The sequence below is a fragment of the Hydra vulgaris genome, chromosome 06, assembly GCF_038396675.1.
Source record: "Hydra vulgaris chromosome 06, alternate assembly HydraT2T_AEP".
NCBI classification, from domain to species: Eukaryota; Metazoa; Cnidaria; class Hydrozoa; order Anthoathecata; family Hydridae; genus Hydra; species Hydra vulgaris.
The window spans coordinates 17,471,896-17,487,136 of NC_088925.1; the positions used below are offsets into that span (position 1 = coordinate 17,471,896).

General features: G+C 28.3%; 1 protein-coding gene across 1 annotated transcript; it reads right to left on the minus strand.

Moving 5' to 3' along the window:
• Positions 1-10,545: 10,545 nt before the first annotated feature.
• Positions 10,546-14,606, minus strand: LOC136081239 (uncharacterized). Its single transcript, XM_065798540.1, has 7 exons — positions 14,516-14,606; positions 13,939-13,990; positions 11,865-12,083; positions 11,416-11,785; positions 11,080-11,313; positions 10,768-10,921; positions 10,546-10,691 (listed from the first exon to the last, which is right to left on the minus strand). The coding sequence occupies exons 1-7, from the start codon at positions 14,604-14,606 to the stop codon at positions 10,546-10,548; spliced, it is 1,266 nt and encodes a 421-aa protein (XP_065654612.1).
• Between the last annotated feature and the right edge of the window lie 635 nt (positions 14,607-15,241).

Genomic DNA, 15,241 nt, shown 5'->3' on the forward strand with positions numbered 1-15,241 from the left:
GGCCACAATTGATAAGTAAAACTTTTGTAAATAGGCAAACCATCAATGTTAATCAAAAGAAATATAGAGTTATTTAACAAAAACTTCAATTCTTTTGTACGGAGCATTTTAACTAAGGTATTTTTGACCCCAACATGGCAATATAAACTACCATCTTCTAAATGATTTATATTTATTTGTCGTGGAGTTTTCAATATAGTGCGGGCATCAAGAGGCAAGAATTTGTGGAATGGATGAAGAAGTTTTAACAATTGTGAAAAATGGGTCACTGGTACTGGTATGTTACGACTTATTGCCCATTTTTTCAAAAGTGGAATTAACTGTTCATCTGATACATCATCATCGAAAGATTTGGATTCTGAAGAAATAATATCATCTTCTGAACTGTATATACTTGTTACGTCAATAATCAAGTTGTCCGATTTTACAAACTCTTCCGTATACACTGGATCAAAATGTAAATCATCCCTACCTATAGTATCTACAATAACATTTTGACTATTATCAAAGTCTTCTTTGAGATATATTTCAACAATTTTCTTAACATCACGACGCCTTTTCCAATATGATTTTTCTTTAGGTATCAAAAAAGACGTTGAAAGGACTTTTGGTACCTTTATTAGTTTTGGTACTCGTGTTACATAATTCGTAATACATAAACATAAGTCGTAATACCATTACGCAAACAATACAATTCAGCGTACTAACAATATAAAGTTAGGTTTCCGAAAGAATATCATATGGATCTTATTATCGGAACCTTAAAAAGTAAAAATATTTATTTATAACATAAATATATTAAAAATTTAGCGTATTTACATTATGCAAAGATGCAACACATTTTAATATATAATAAGCTGAAGATCTAACAAATACATTTTACATACATTTTTAGTAGAATTTTAGAATGTTGTCCATAGAGAGAATGAATTATTTGAACTTATTTTTAAAAACAGGAAGAGTAATAGAAGGATCAAAATTTGGTAATACTATTTTATTCCAAAAATGGGGTGCACGATATGAAATACAAAATTTATTGAACTTAGTTCTACAAAAAAATTCATTTAAAAACTATTATTTCTTAATGTGTACTTATTTATTGGTTTTAAAGAAAAAAGCTCATTAAAAACAAATAGAGATAAATCTTTTTTCCATATAAAAGTAAAACATAAGACATTAAATATGTTCAGTTTATAAACATCTAGAACCTTTATATAATCAAAAAAATATTTTGAATTTGAAAAGCGATCTGCATAGTTAACTTTGCGGATTGCATGTTTCTGACGGCGATAAAGATGTTGTAATCTACTTTTATCCGTACTTCCCCAGGCGATGATTGCATAATTTATATAATTGTGTATAAATGAATAATAGAGTTGGGTTAGGTTTTTTTTGCTTAGATAATTTCGGGCTTTGTATAAGTGCCAATGTTTTTAGAAACTTTTGTGCTTATATGATTAATATGTTTTCTCCAAGTAATATTCTCATCAAGATAAACACATAAGAATTTTATAATAGTATCTTTTTTTATTATCGTTTCATCAATATAAATTTGACGCATATTATTTGGTAAAAAACATTTTTTTGCGCAGGAGTGAAAGTTAATCCATTTTGTTTTGTTAATATATAAAGTTAAGTTATTAGCTTTGAACCAATTAGAAATGTGATTGAGTTGTAGTTGAAAAGAGTTTATAAATATCAGTATATGATAAGAAAAGATTAGTATCATCAGCGAACATTATACTTTTCAATTTGGAAGCTTTGTTTAAGTCGTTTACATTGATTAAAAATAGTAGTGGTCCAAGAATAGAACCTTGTGGGGCATCACAGGTTATGCTCAGGGGTTCACTTTGCTGACCATCATTACTATACACAAGTTGTTTTCGATTTGTTAAATAGCTTTCAAACCATTTTAAAATTTTATTGTTTAAACCATAATGTTTAATTTTTTGGATTAAAATGTGATGATCGACGGTATCAAAGGTTTTTGATAGGTCAATAAAAACACCTAGCGTATATTGCGATTTTTCAAAAGATTTAGAGATGTTATTCATAAATTGAATAATGGCACGTTCAGTTGAACTCCCTTTTTTGAAACCATATTGATTGTTATGAAATAAGTTGTTGTAATTAAAATAATTGTATACCCTGTTGAAGATAATTCTTTCTAAAATTTTAGAAAATATAGAAAGAACAGAGATGGGACGATAATTACTGATATTGGATCTGTCGCCTTCTTTATGGATAGGAGTAACCCTGGCAAGTTTTAAACGTTCAGGAAAAATACTTTGATGAATAGATGCTCTGAAAATTTTAAAAATAATATTTTTTAATTGTTCGTAGCAATCTATAACAATATTTCCGTTTATTTCATTTGCACCAGGTGCTTTTTTTTTTTTAAAGATTTGAAAGCTTTTTCAAACTCATCAAATGACAGTTCGGCAGATAATTCTTCAGAGCAGATATCTTTATCAATAGGTATCAAAAAATCATAAAATGAGATTTGGATTTTTGGTATTTTACTTGACAGAGTTGATCCAGTTTCAGTAAAATATTTATTGAATTGATTGAATTTGTGGTACATACAAACTATTGTTATCGCCTTTCAGCATTTGTGGCAAAGAGCTTGAGCATCTTTTTTGTTTTCCAGTAATTTCTTTCGATACTTGCCAAGTGCTTTTTGAGTTATTTTTAACTTTATTAATTAATTTTGAATAGTAGATTTTTTTTAAGTTTTTTCGGATTTTTTCGAAAAGATTTTTGTAATCTTTGTAAATTTTTTTGCTAGCTGGTGTTTTTGTTTTTAGATATTTTATGTATAGCTTTTGTTTAGTTTTGGATGATTTTTTTTCCTTTGGTAATCCAGGGATTATTAAGGTGTTTTGTTTTTAATGTAATTGTAACAACTGGGAAATTTGAATATATATATATATATATATATATATATATATATATATATATATATATATATATATATATATATATATATATATATATATATATATATATATATATATATATATATATATATATATATATATATATACATGACCTACTGTAATTATACGGCTTGATTTGTTGCATTTTCCGTAAAAAAAAAAAGGCCAGTTTTTTTACGGCTTATTTGTAAATTTTAAATTATGTATGAAAGGTTTTAACAACAACAACAATAACAATATATTTACCAGTGAATATTATACAAAAGTGTTGAATAAAATATTGAATTATAATATTGTAACAATTACTATATAAATATTTGCTTGCACGCATTAGTTTATGCTTTTATAGTCATTTAATACGTAATGTATTCTGAACTGATTAATATGTAAATGTATTCTGACTGATTGCCTGTTTCATTATATTCCATAAGAGAGTGGAATAATGAAAAAGACACACAGAAAGTCTATTATTATTACTGTTTATAGTCGAACTGCTTTTTTATGCGATGTTATTCTAAGTGGAGATAATTCCAATAATAAATGTAAGTGAACTTTATATTTAAAAATAACTGTTACACTTTTTTGATTTGTTTTAGTAATAGATGGTTAATAAATGTGTTGTTACAAACTGTAAAACTGGTTACTCTAATGGTCCAAAAAAGTCAACATTTCATTTTCCTGAAGAATTTGATTTATGAGAACGATGGATATAATTTGTTAATAGAAAATAATGGGTTCCATCAAAATATTCAGCTATTTGTGTGAATCATATGATGGCAAATTTATTAATTACAGAAAAAGATGCACCTTGAAATGGAATCTTCTTCCAGTTCCAACTATTTAAACCAATGAAATAAGTGGATCGTGGACTCTAAGGTTCCAAAGTTGCCCCGAAAAGAACCAACTTTGAGATATTTAGGAAAAGATGAGTTTGAAGATTTTCAAAGTGTTGATAAAATAATTAATCTTGATTCTTTGACAGAATAACATTCTCTGCCAGGCTTTTAAAAAAATTCATGATAGTGTGGTTTATTATAAACTATGTTTTAATGAAAAATCTGGCATAACAACTGTTTTTGAGTCAATAACTATAAATAAAGATCTTTATGTTTCATTGTCATATAAAGGCTATCATATTTCTTTATCTGAATGGTTTCATAGTGGTCATAATTGCAAATTAACAAACTGTAGTATGTTAGAAATTTTTCCTGTCTATATTAGAAATAAAGCCAATGATATGAATTCAATTTTGACTGAGTTAAATAAAATTAGATACTATTCTCCTCAAGGCAGACCTCCATATTCTGCATCCCTTAACGTTATGCACTAGTTTTACGTCACACTTCAGCACAGTCATATAAGTTATTGTTAGAACAACTACCTTTACCATCTTTTAGTTTATTTAGAAAAATCCAAAGTGATATAAATGATATAAAGTGATATAAATGCATATAAATGATATAAAGTGATATAAATGCATATAAAGCTATAACAGTTTTGTTACAAAAACATTATGTATCAAGTGATTGTGTGCTTCTTGTGGATGAAATGTATCTGCAAAAAGCAGCCCAATATCAAAGTGGGAAATAAATTGGTGAAGATTCAGAAATTAGTCTTATTATTATTATTTTTTTATTATTATTATTATTTATTTATTTTGCCGTTAATAAATATTACAAAAAAAGAAATTACAATAAAAGAAAAATCCTGGCCGGAGCAAGAAGAAGACAGGTTGTCTTATCACCGAGCCCCGTCACACAAAAATTTACATGCACAATAAATGATAAAAGACAAAAAGACAGTATAAATACAAAAACAAAAACAAATCAAATACTTCAGCAATAAAATAATTTGTTGCTAACAATCTTCCAGCAGAATAATTTTAAAAATAAAAAAGTAAAAACGACAGAAAATCATGAAAGTTATGAAAACACAAAAAAAAATGCGTTGTTTAATTAAAAAAAAAAAAAAAGCAATATATGTAAACATAAGTATTTGGGCTGATTATTTAATATTATCAAAAATATGAACGAAAAAGACAATTTTATTTTCGTTATCTTTTATACTAATGGTTAGAAACCATTTTAATAAAAGCTAAAGAAAGTGATAAAGATTTAATTTATTTTCAAGCGATTCAGTCCAAACCTTTAAATTGTTTTCAAAAAAGGTATTTGAAATCTAATATATCGAATTCCATGTTCAGTAAATACCGTTTTGAATCATCCTTAAAACTTTGCAAAGTGCAGTTTAAAACGAAGTTTTGTTTTTTACTAAAGATTGGAAGAAATTTTTTCCAAACTAAAGGTCCCCGATATTGAATTTGGTACGAACTTAATTTAAGAAGGTTTATGGGAACCACAAAGTTATTCACTGAAAATTTGGTTGGATATTTATGGGAGATTTCATTAAAGTAGGATTGAAATGTTACTGGAGAAAACCCAAGTTTTGCTTTAAACATAAATAACATTACTTTATGAATATTAAGCTTATAAATGTTTAAAGCTCCAAGCTGACGTAAGAGAGGTTCGCATTGTGTTTTTCTATTTGCCCCAAATACTATCCTGCAAGCATGTTTTTGTTTACTATAAATTTTTTTGAGTTTAGTGTGATTAGTGCTACCCCAGGAAATGTTACAGTAAGAAAGATAACTGTGTATAAACGAAAAGTATAAATTTTTTAAAGACTCGTTATTAAGAAAAGGTTTTGTTCGGTATAACATGGCAATATTTTTTGAGATCTTACCTTCAATATATTTAATATGAAATTTCCATGACAATTTTTCATCTAAGAGAACTCCTAGAAAGTTTGTACTCAATTCCCTTTTAATTATTTTATTATTGATTAAAAGATTGGGTAGTTTAAGAGGAATATTCTCGGCTTTACTAGGTGTATGGAATAGGATAAATTTTGTTTTCTCTACATTTAATGATCTTTATAAAGGTGTTGTTGTTTTTATGATTGTAGGGCTTCAAAAAGCTATTCCTTATATTGTGCGATCATCACCTGAAGTTTGCACAATAGGATCATGGTTGAAAAAAGAAATTGATGAGTGCATTACCTCATTGCACCAATCAGGTTTTAAAGTAAGAGCCATTGTTACAGATAATCATTCTACCAATGCATTTTCAGAGTTACATAAATCCTATATTGGAGATGGAAAACTGTTTATTTATCATCCAGCTTATAATGGAGTTTTAAAAACATATCTATTATATGATATAATCCTTTTAATAAAAAATGTTAGAAATAACTTGGAAAACATTATGCAAAATATTGCATTGCTGTCTTCAGAGATATTAGAGTGTCAGCTTTCTGAAGATAGCATGGAAGTTGCTGTTACTATAGCAGGCTACATTGCTAAAAAAATTGAAAAAAAGATTTAAATGTCTATCTTGTGGTCAAAAAATGGTTTCTACAGACCAAGATGTTCTTGATAAGGAATATCTGAAAATATTATCCAGAGGTGGACTTATATGTCCAAATCAATCCTTGTCTGATTTTATTTGTCATCTTTTTAGTATTCTAGATATTATTTCTCCTATTCTAATCAAACATTGCTATTATTCTTTATCAATTAAAAGTTTTGTAAAACAAATTTTTAAGATTTATTATAGCAGTGTTGATTTTACATGCGAGTATCACCAAGAATGGGGAATTAAGTATGGATCTCGAATCGTTATTAATATTTTTTACAATAATTTACGAAAAGAAACTACAGATTCTGTAAGAAAAGATCAGGTAAAAGAGTTTAAAAAAAGATAAAGAACTGATAGCTAGTGCTAATAAAATTTTTTTTCTCAAATCCTTAATACATATAAAATTACGAACCTTTGTTTTTATTTCCTGATAAGAATTTGCAATATGTAAGTTTGTTTTAGTAGCATTTTGATACATAGCTATTTGAAAGTCTATTTCAGTATTTCATATGTTATTGAAATATACTGAAACAGGAAATCAGTTAGCGAAAAATATTGTACAGCATAATGTACATGATGATAATCTCAGGTATTCCTCGACCATTTTAATGAAATAAATATTTTCTGAAAAAAAACTGGCCTCTTAATTTTTTCCGGAAAATGCAACAAATCAGGCCGGATAATAACAGTAGGCCATGATATATATTATATATATATATATATATATATATATATATATATATATATATATATATATATATATATATATATATATATATATATATATATATATATATATATATATATATATATATATATATATATATATATATATATACATATATATATATATATATATATATATATATATATATATATATATATATATATATATATATATATATATATATTATGGTATAAAAGATAAAAGTTAGATAAGTGTTTTTTACTAATTTATTATTGCTCTGTTCTTTAAGAACATTGAGCACTCTATTTGTAGAATACACTAACATAATTTACATACATATATATATATATATATATATATATATATATATATATATATATATATATATATATATATATATATATATGTATATATATTCAAAAATCAGCTCTCAATATTAAATTGGAAAACTTAAAATTTAATGAAAACGCAAACAACCTTTATATATATATATATATATATATATATATATATATATATATATATATATATATCCTTGGGGTCGCGGCAGCGTTCATATTTCGTGCGTTGGGGGAATACATCGAACAAACCCGCGTTAATAACCCGTTTTGTATTGTACATATTGCGTTAATAAGCCGTTTTTTCAATGTTTTTCCCCAACACACGAATTATGACGCTGCCGCGACCCCAAGGATATATATATATATATATATATATATATATATATATATATATATATATATATATATATATATATATATATATATATATATATATATATATATATATATATATATATATTCAAACACACAAAAAATTTATTTAAAAAGTTAACCATTTTGATTTCCCGTTAAATTCGGGTTAGCAACAAACAAAAAAACGACTTTTTTTGTTGTTTTGCAACTTTAAGTTAACACCGGGCTGTCAAATCAATCTGTAAAGAAGCAAGTGTCCACACTTAACCACTTCTCCCAGGCTCGAGTCTTAGAGCCAAACATTCACGCAAAGTTTGCTGAGCTTGGCAAGAGCTTAGCAGAATAGTTTACCCAATCTACAATTGAGATCACCACTTACAAAACAGAAAAAAGAAGTCAAATTGTTGTTCACTGCATCAAACTAGCAGACCTTCTTGATCAGCTGCTGCTCCAAAGGAAAATTTACTCAGAACATGTCGTGAAGCTTGGCATTGATGGTGGAGGAGGCTTTCTCAAGATCAGTCTCGGAGTTCAAGAAGCTGAACAACATGAAGACTTACAATTTCCCCCTCGAAAAAAGACTCTGGCTTCACAAGTGGCAAAAGACACAAGCGTCAAGCGCCAGCTTCTGGTTGCCATTGCTGAAGATGTTCCTGAAAACTACACCAACATTCAGAAGATCCTTGACTTAATCCATCCTGATGGAGTTGACTTTCTCCTCTCCTGCAACTTAAAACTGGCCAACATTGTATGTGGCATTCAGTCCCATTCCTGCTCACATCCCTGCACTTGGTGTGATGTTGAAGCAAAAAAACTCTCTCAAAAAGGGAACCTTCGGACGTTTGGGTCACTGTGACAGTGCTCTGGTGCCTTTCAAGTAAAAATTACATTTCTTCTTTACGTGGAAAATTTGTAACAGTCTTAATTTTTGACTATTTCAGTTACCAATTCAAACAACAATAACTGTTTCTTCATACCAGATCTAACCTTTATTCTTTCATTAATGTCAATTTAATAGAAAAACTGGAAAAATAAAATTGTTCTTGTGTTTCAGGCACATGGGCAAGATCCAAAACAAGCACGACTGTTCAAGAATGTCATTCACTTGCCACTCTTCGACAAACTAGACAGCTCTTTGGTCCTCACCATCATAGCACCCATGGAGCTCCACCTCCTCCTTGGTATGGTCAATCACCTCTTCAAGGCCTTGAAAGAGGATTGACCAAAGGCTGATGATTGGCCAAGATCACTGCACATCAAGAGCCAGCCTTTCCATGGTGGCCAGTTTGCTGGCAATGAATGTCGTAAGCTTCTTAGGAATGTAGATGTGATGAGGCAACTGGCTGAGCAGGTACTTTTTAAGTTTTACAACTTACCTTATGCTAATCTCTTCAGAAGTACATGGTATAGTGTTTTGTTTCTGTTTTTCTTTACTAAATTTGAGCATTTCTTTATACAGGATTGTGCCTTCAATATTTTTGGAATCATCGACACTTATCAAAAGTTTGATGCTGTAGTGTCCTCCTGCTTTGGCAGCACCCTTGATCCTAACTTCGCTTCAAAGATTCAGGCCTTCAGAGCATCATACCTTTCTCTCCAAGGGGTTAGTATCACCCCAAAAGTTCACGCAGTGTTCTTCCACGTGGAAGACTTTATTCTGTTGAAAAAAAAATCACTTGGCAAATACAGTGAGCAAGCCACTGAGGCACTACATCACAGCTTCAAATATCATTGGGAAAGATACAAAGGGTCAACAACCATCCAGACTATGCAAAGTGGCTCAAAACATGCATGGTTGACTTCAACAGCAAGAGTGTCTAAAGTCATCAAGAGTTTATAATATGTTTGGCTTGATTTAGGAATCCTTTTTAAAGATTATTGTGTACGATTCATCTTAGTATCCATATCTAAAGAGTGCTTGAGTAGAATTTGTTTAGATATGCTGTAAAAATGCAAAAAGAGTCAGAGTTTTCATTTCATGATTTTAAGGAATAAATGAAAAAAATCCAACAGATTTTTTTTTCTCGGACGGTCACAAAAGATTTCATTTTTTGCATTTTTGAGAACAGTAGTGTGTGAGGATCATTCCCTCCAAAGGATTTTTTGGAGTCTTCCGTGACAGTTTCTCATGATTCCCGGGACGTATGTTTAGCGTTAATTAACCGCGCTGCTGAGTTAGTAATTTTAAAGTTATCTATTAGGGTAAACTGACCACATCTTTTTTTAAAGGCACTATGCAGACAGTAATTTTGTCAGATTTAATTTTTATTTGCTATATTTAATAATGGACATTCTTTCAATTTATTTTGAGTAATTGTAACCAAAATATTAAAAAAAAACAATATAAACAATTCATTGAACTTAAATTTTGAATAAACACCAATTAATGGCCGGGTTGACTAATTAGGAGCCAGTTGGCTTTTTATTAAAGAATTAGGTTCCACTAACTTTGCCACAGGTTAAAATGTTGTGAAAATAATTTAATTTTCATAAGATTTAAATTAAAAAAAAAGATTTTAAAATAAAATAATGAACTAGTTAAATATTGATTATTAACTGTTACACATCAAATTTTATAAATTTATTAAACGGTATAATTATTCGATAAAAACTAGCTTAGACATAAGTACCCCCTCCAACAATGGGCAAAATAACTTAAGAAGAAAATAAATTATTTGTAAAACTGTATCTATAAAATTGTATATTGATCCAAAGAAATTTTATCAATCAAAACTCAAGAAATACATAAAAAAGTATTAACAAAATTTGATAAAAAATATTAACTTGTTCACTTATTAATAGCAAAATCATTGTTTTGATTGCTTTTTTATTTCTCCATACTGTTGCAGTCTTAATCTCTTTTCCTTTGCCTCAAGTTGCTTCAGTTTTTTTAGTTTTGCAGCCTCAACCTTTTCCTCTTTCTTTTTTAGATTATTTAACTTGGCTTGCATAGCTTCAAGAAGTTAGAACAAAATACTTTTTAGTATTTCTATCGTTTTTTGACTTATTGACAACATTGTCAATGGTACTTTTCAATGAACTTGTTTTAATAGATATTGGACTAGAACAATCAACACTAGTATTTGGTATGGAGACAGAGTAAATATCAGTTTCTATTGATAAAGGAACTGTTTCAGCAGCTTCTATTAATAAGAGATCAAAAGAAACATTACTGATTGCATTCTAGTTTATACGAAAGTCTTTGTATGCTAAATACAAATTGTCAGAAATATCAATACTATTTTGATAACAGAAATTAAAAGCATTCAAATGTTCTGGAGTTTAACAACTATTCCATAACATTAATGCTGCATCATTATCCAATTTGAATTGGGATCCACCTGTTTTTTAAAAGTTTTGTTTAGTGATATTCCAGATTCATAATTTATGGTATCATTTTTAAAGGAATCAAACCTTGATTTAAGCAAATTCTCATTCCCTAATAACTGGTCAGAGTAAAGTGAATTGGGCAAGAAGGCCTCATATGGAATTGCAGAAGGATTATAGGGAAATATACCACATGATTGAAAACCAGAAATAATGTTAGCAGCAGTTAATGCTTGATCCCAAGCTTTCTTAAACAATCCTCAGAAGTTTGACTTATTGATTGTAACAAAGTATGTATTCATTGAATCACTACAATAAGTATTGTAATAAGTCTTCATGGGACCAAATACAGTGCGGTCTAATGGCTGCAACCAGTGAGAGCAATGTGCTGGCATCTCAACAATTTCAATGTTGTTGTCAATAGCAACAGATAATAACTCAACTGAATTGTGAGAATTATGGTCATCAACTATTAATACCTGTGGTCTGTTAGTTCCAATGTTTGGCAAAAATGTATTTGTAAACCAAAGATATGCTATTCCTTGTTTTGTCGATCCAGTCTCACTAACACTACATTTTGAACCAACTGGCGCATCACTTGTATTAAAAGTTTGAAGTGATTTAATTGTTTTACCTTTTGGTATTAGATATGGTGGAATAGTTTTACCAGCTGCATTCACAGCAGCAATTACAGTGATGGTTTCTCTTGTATTTACTAAGCTGTGAGACATATTTCATAAATTGTCTTTTTTCAAATCCAATACCGCATTTTGCTCTAGATGTGGCATAATCCACTAACTTTTTTTCTATATAGTTTGGTAACTTTGGTGGAGGTCCAGGTCTAACCCCAATTACGGAGTCTCCTCTAAGAAATTTTTCTAGTGTTGCTCTGGGAAAATTATATTGAATAGCTGCTAATCTTTGTGATAATGAACTGCTTTTAACTGCATTAAAGGCATTTTGCATGTCAGTTTTTGAACATTGAAAATGTTTAATTTTTTTTATAATTTTATTATTGCTAAATTAAAGAAAGACAAAAAAATATACCAAAACAAATTCGACTATTGAAGAATATGTATACATTATTCGAATTAAATATAAGCATGTTGAATATATTAATATACATACGTACATACATACATATACACACACACACACACACACACAAACACACACACACACACATACATATATATATATATATATATATATTTATATATATATATATATATATATATATATATATATATATATATATATATATATATATATATATATATATATATATATATATATATATATATATATAAATTATAATAATAATAATAACAATTTATATCATTAAAGAATAGAGCATCATTACCTTAAGTAAGCCTAATACTGAGGTTACAATACTTTGCTTCTTTATCAGTCTGAGTTTTTCAGAGATATTTTTATTATTATTTTGTTTTGCAACAGACGAGTTGCGAAACAAAACTTCTACCTTACAAATGAAAGAAATAGTTATTTGAACACCTAAGTGAGTAAATAAAATAAATTTCTTAATATCATGCTTGTATCAGCACAAAAAATAACTGAGTTTACAATAAAAAATAAAAACAAACAAAGTAATGGCTACAATATGGTACAATTTGCGACCAATAATTGGGCAATGTGAGTGGTGTTATACAAAGCCTTTCAAAGTTCTAAAACTTATTATTTGTAGCTTAACAAAGTGTTTAAAAGATAAATATATGACTTAAATTTTAAAATAAAGCTACTTAAATAACTGAACCTAAAAAAACGCATCATAAAAACTATTTTAAATATGTTTAAAAAATCCAAAACCGACTGTTTTCCTCCCCAAAAAAAAACGATATCTTCAACATAATATAAATATTCTATTTATAAACTATAGCTAAAATTATATATATTAAATTTTATTTATAGTACAAATAGCAGAAGAAAAAATCCAAATATTTGATCAACCTGTTTAAAAAATCTTTGAAAACAGCCCTCAAAAAAGCGGCTCACAATAGGACATGGCCACTAATAGGTCAGTTTGCCCTATATTCATCGTTTAAAAAAAGTTTGAAAGTTATCTATTATAATTCTGTTTTTTCGGTTTATTCTGTTATTCTGTTATTGATTTGATCTGATGCAAATGTCATTGAATGTTTGCAGTTGTTATATTTTATGAAACCAATGAATTATCTGTTGTTCCTATTAACTGGCTGCAATATAATGACGAAAAATGCATTTGTTTTTGGCCACTACTGACCTTAAAATAAATAAAGCTGTACAATCTGCAGAACCTCCTAAACCTAGTTGGAAATAGTTTTTTGTTAGAGTGCTGCAATCTTACAGTAAGCTTATTTTACATGCATTTAATGTTTCTGAATGTCCTAATTAATTCGAAAAAACTTGATTTTAGTTATTATTATCTTAAAGGCGCATATGATATTGCTAGTTCTAAGTTGGACATAGCAGAGAACTGCTCAGAACTTAAAACAGAATCAGAGGTTGACACAAAAAAAAGAAAAGTCAAAAGGCAATTTTTTTATTCTTACTTCAACTTGTTTTATTATTTCAGTTAATTGTTAAAATGATGTTTAAAAACATGCTATGTAACAATATGCAGCATATTGTTACATAGCATGTCACATAACATACATAGCATATTATATGCTATGTGATGGTGTTCATTCCATCTATTGTTGATATAAAATAAAGTTTTATTTTATCAATAGATGGAAGGAACACCATAACTTTAGGTATGCTGCATGAAATTTTTAGATTATTATATATAAATTATAGATTATTAGAAAGAGCTTCAATTCCTTTTTTTTTTTAAATTTTGATAAAAAAAATGCCCAATCATTACTTTTAAATACCTCAGCCAAGTAAACTCTTTTAACCAAAGATATCTGAACTGACGACCAGAACCTTTTGGAAAATGTAATCTTCATCAGGAATAAACATGTTTTTAGTTATTAAAAAAAATTCATGGCCAAATAAAAGTTCTGCAAGACTACACTAACAGTTTTTTTTTTGTCGGAGTTTGTTTTATGAATAATGTTTTAGGTAAGGATAGAGTAAGGCTTTTTATTTGAATTTTTAGCTTCTGTGCTGGGTACAATTGTAGCCACTTGATTAGTGCATTGTATCTAGAAATTTATTAGGTGACAAGACTGGCAGCATTTTTTTTGAAACTGTTGTTTTTGAATTGTTGGAAAGTTTACGCTTTTTAGGAATAAAAATCAGTGAAACAAGTGATCATGCTGAAATGTACCCGACTGAAAATTTCCATCATAACAAAACAAAATGTAAAATGGGGAACAAAGTTTAATGGTAGTACGTGGTAAGATATCTTGATTAAAAAATATTTTATATTTTTATCATTAAAATCTGGGTCACAGGAAACAACATTATAAGAAAAAACCAATGATAAACCTAAAAAACATAAAAAACCAGCTTCTTTTTCTGTGCTCTCACAGTTTGCAATTGCTTTAGCTTTAATAATGCTATTAGTTTCGCGGAATGCAGAATGAGGTACTGACATATACAATAAACTTTTGAGATTAATAAAGAGAGAACAATTATCAGAAAATATTTCAAAAAATAAAGGATGCTTGCATTAAAAATCAACATGTATGTAATTTTCAAGAGATGTTAAAACTCTCAACACATACGACAGTGTATTGTTAGCAACAATAAATAATGGCGCAGAGTTGTACATACACCTTCCAGATGCCCCAGACCTTGAAAAAATATATATATATTTATTTCATGTTGTTAAGAGCTAACCTTCTTTTATCAATAGAGGTATACTCTGTTTTATCATGAAATTATTTCTTTTAAATTATGATAAAGGGCTTTTAAATTTTAACGTCTGACCATGGCTTAAAACTTGGTTGAAGATGCTCTAATAGATTTAAAACCAATGATCTTGTCAATTTAAATATGTTTTATAAAACTTTATTACACGAAGGTATAAATAAGGTCTTTGCTTTTTGAATAAATCTATAAATCAAACAAATAGTCAAGAATTCAGACAATACCTACAAATGATTTTGACATGTAGGTAATACGTACATAATTTACATATTAAATACTTACAAGTCAAAATCATTTTTAGGTATTGACACGTATTATATGTTAATTTGTCAAAGAGTATAATTTTTTATAGACTAGATT

Excerpts from the sequence above, each read along its gene's own strand:
- LOC136081239 (XM_065798540.1), bottom strand. The coding sequence starts at position 14,606 with ATGTCAGTACCTCATTCTGCATTCCGCGAAACTAATAGCATTATTAAA. Across the intron at positions 11,786-11,864 it reads CCAAACTATATAGAAAAAAA|CTTAGTAAATACAAGAGAAA; the intron begins GTTAGTGGATTA and ends TATGTCTCACAG. Across the intron at positions 10,922-11,079 it reads ACAAAACTTTTAAAAAACAG|AATGCAATCAGTAATGTTTC; the intron begins GTGGATCCCAAT and ends CGTATAAACTAG.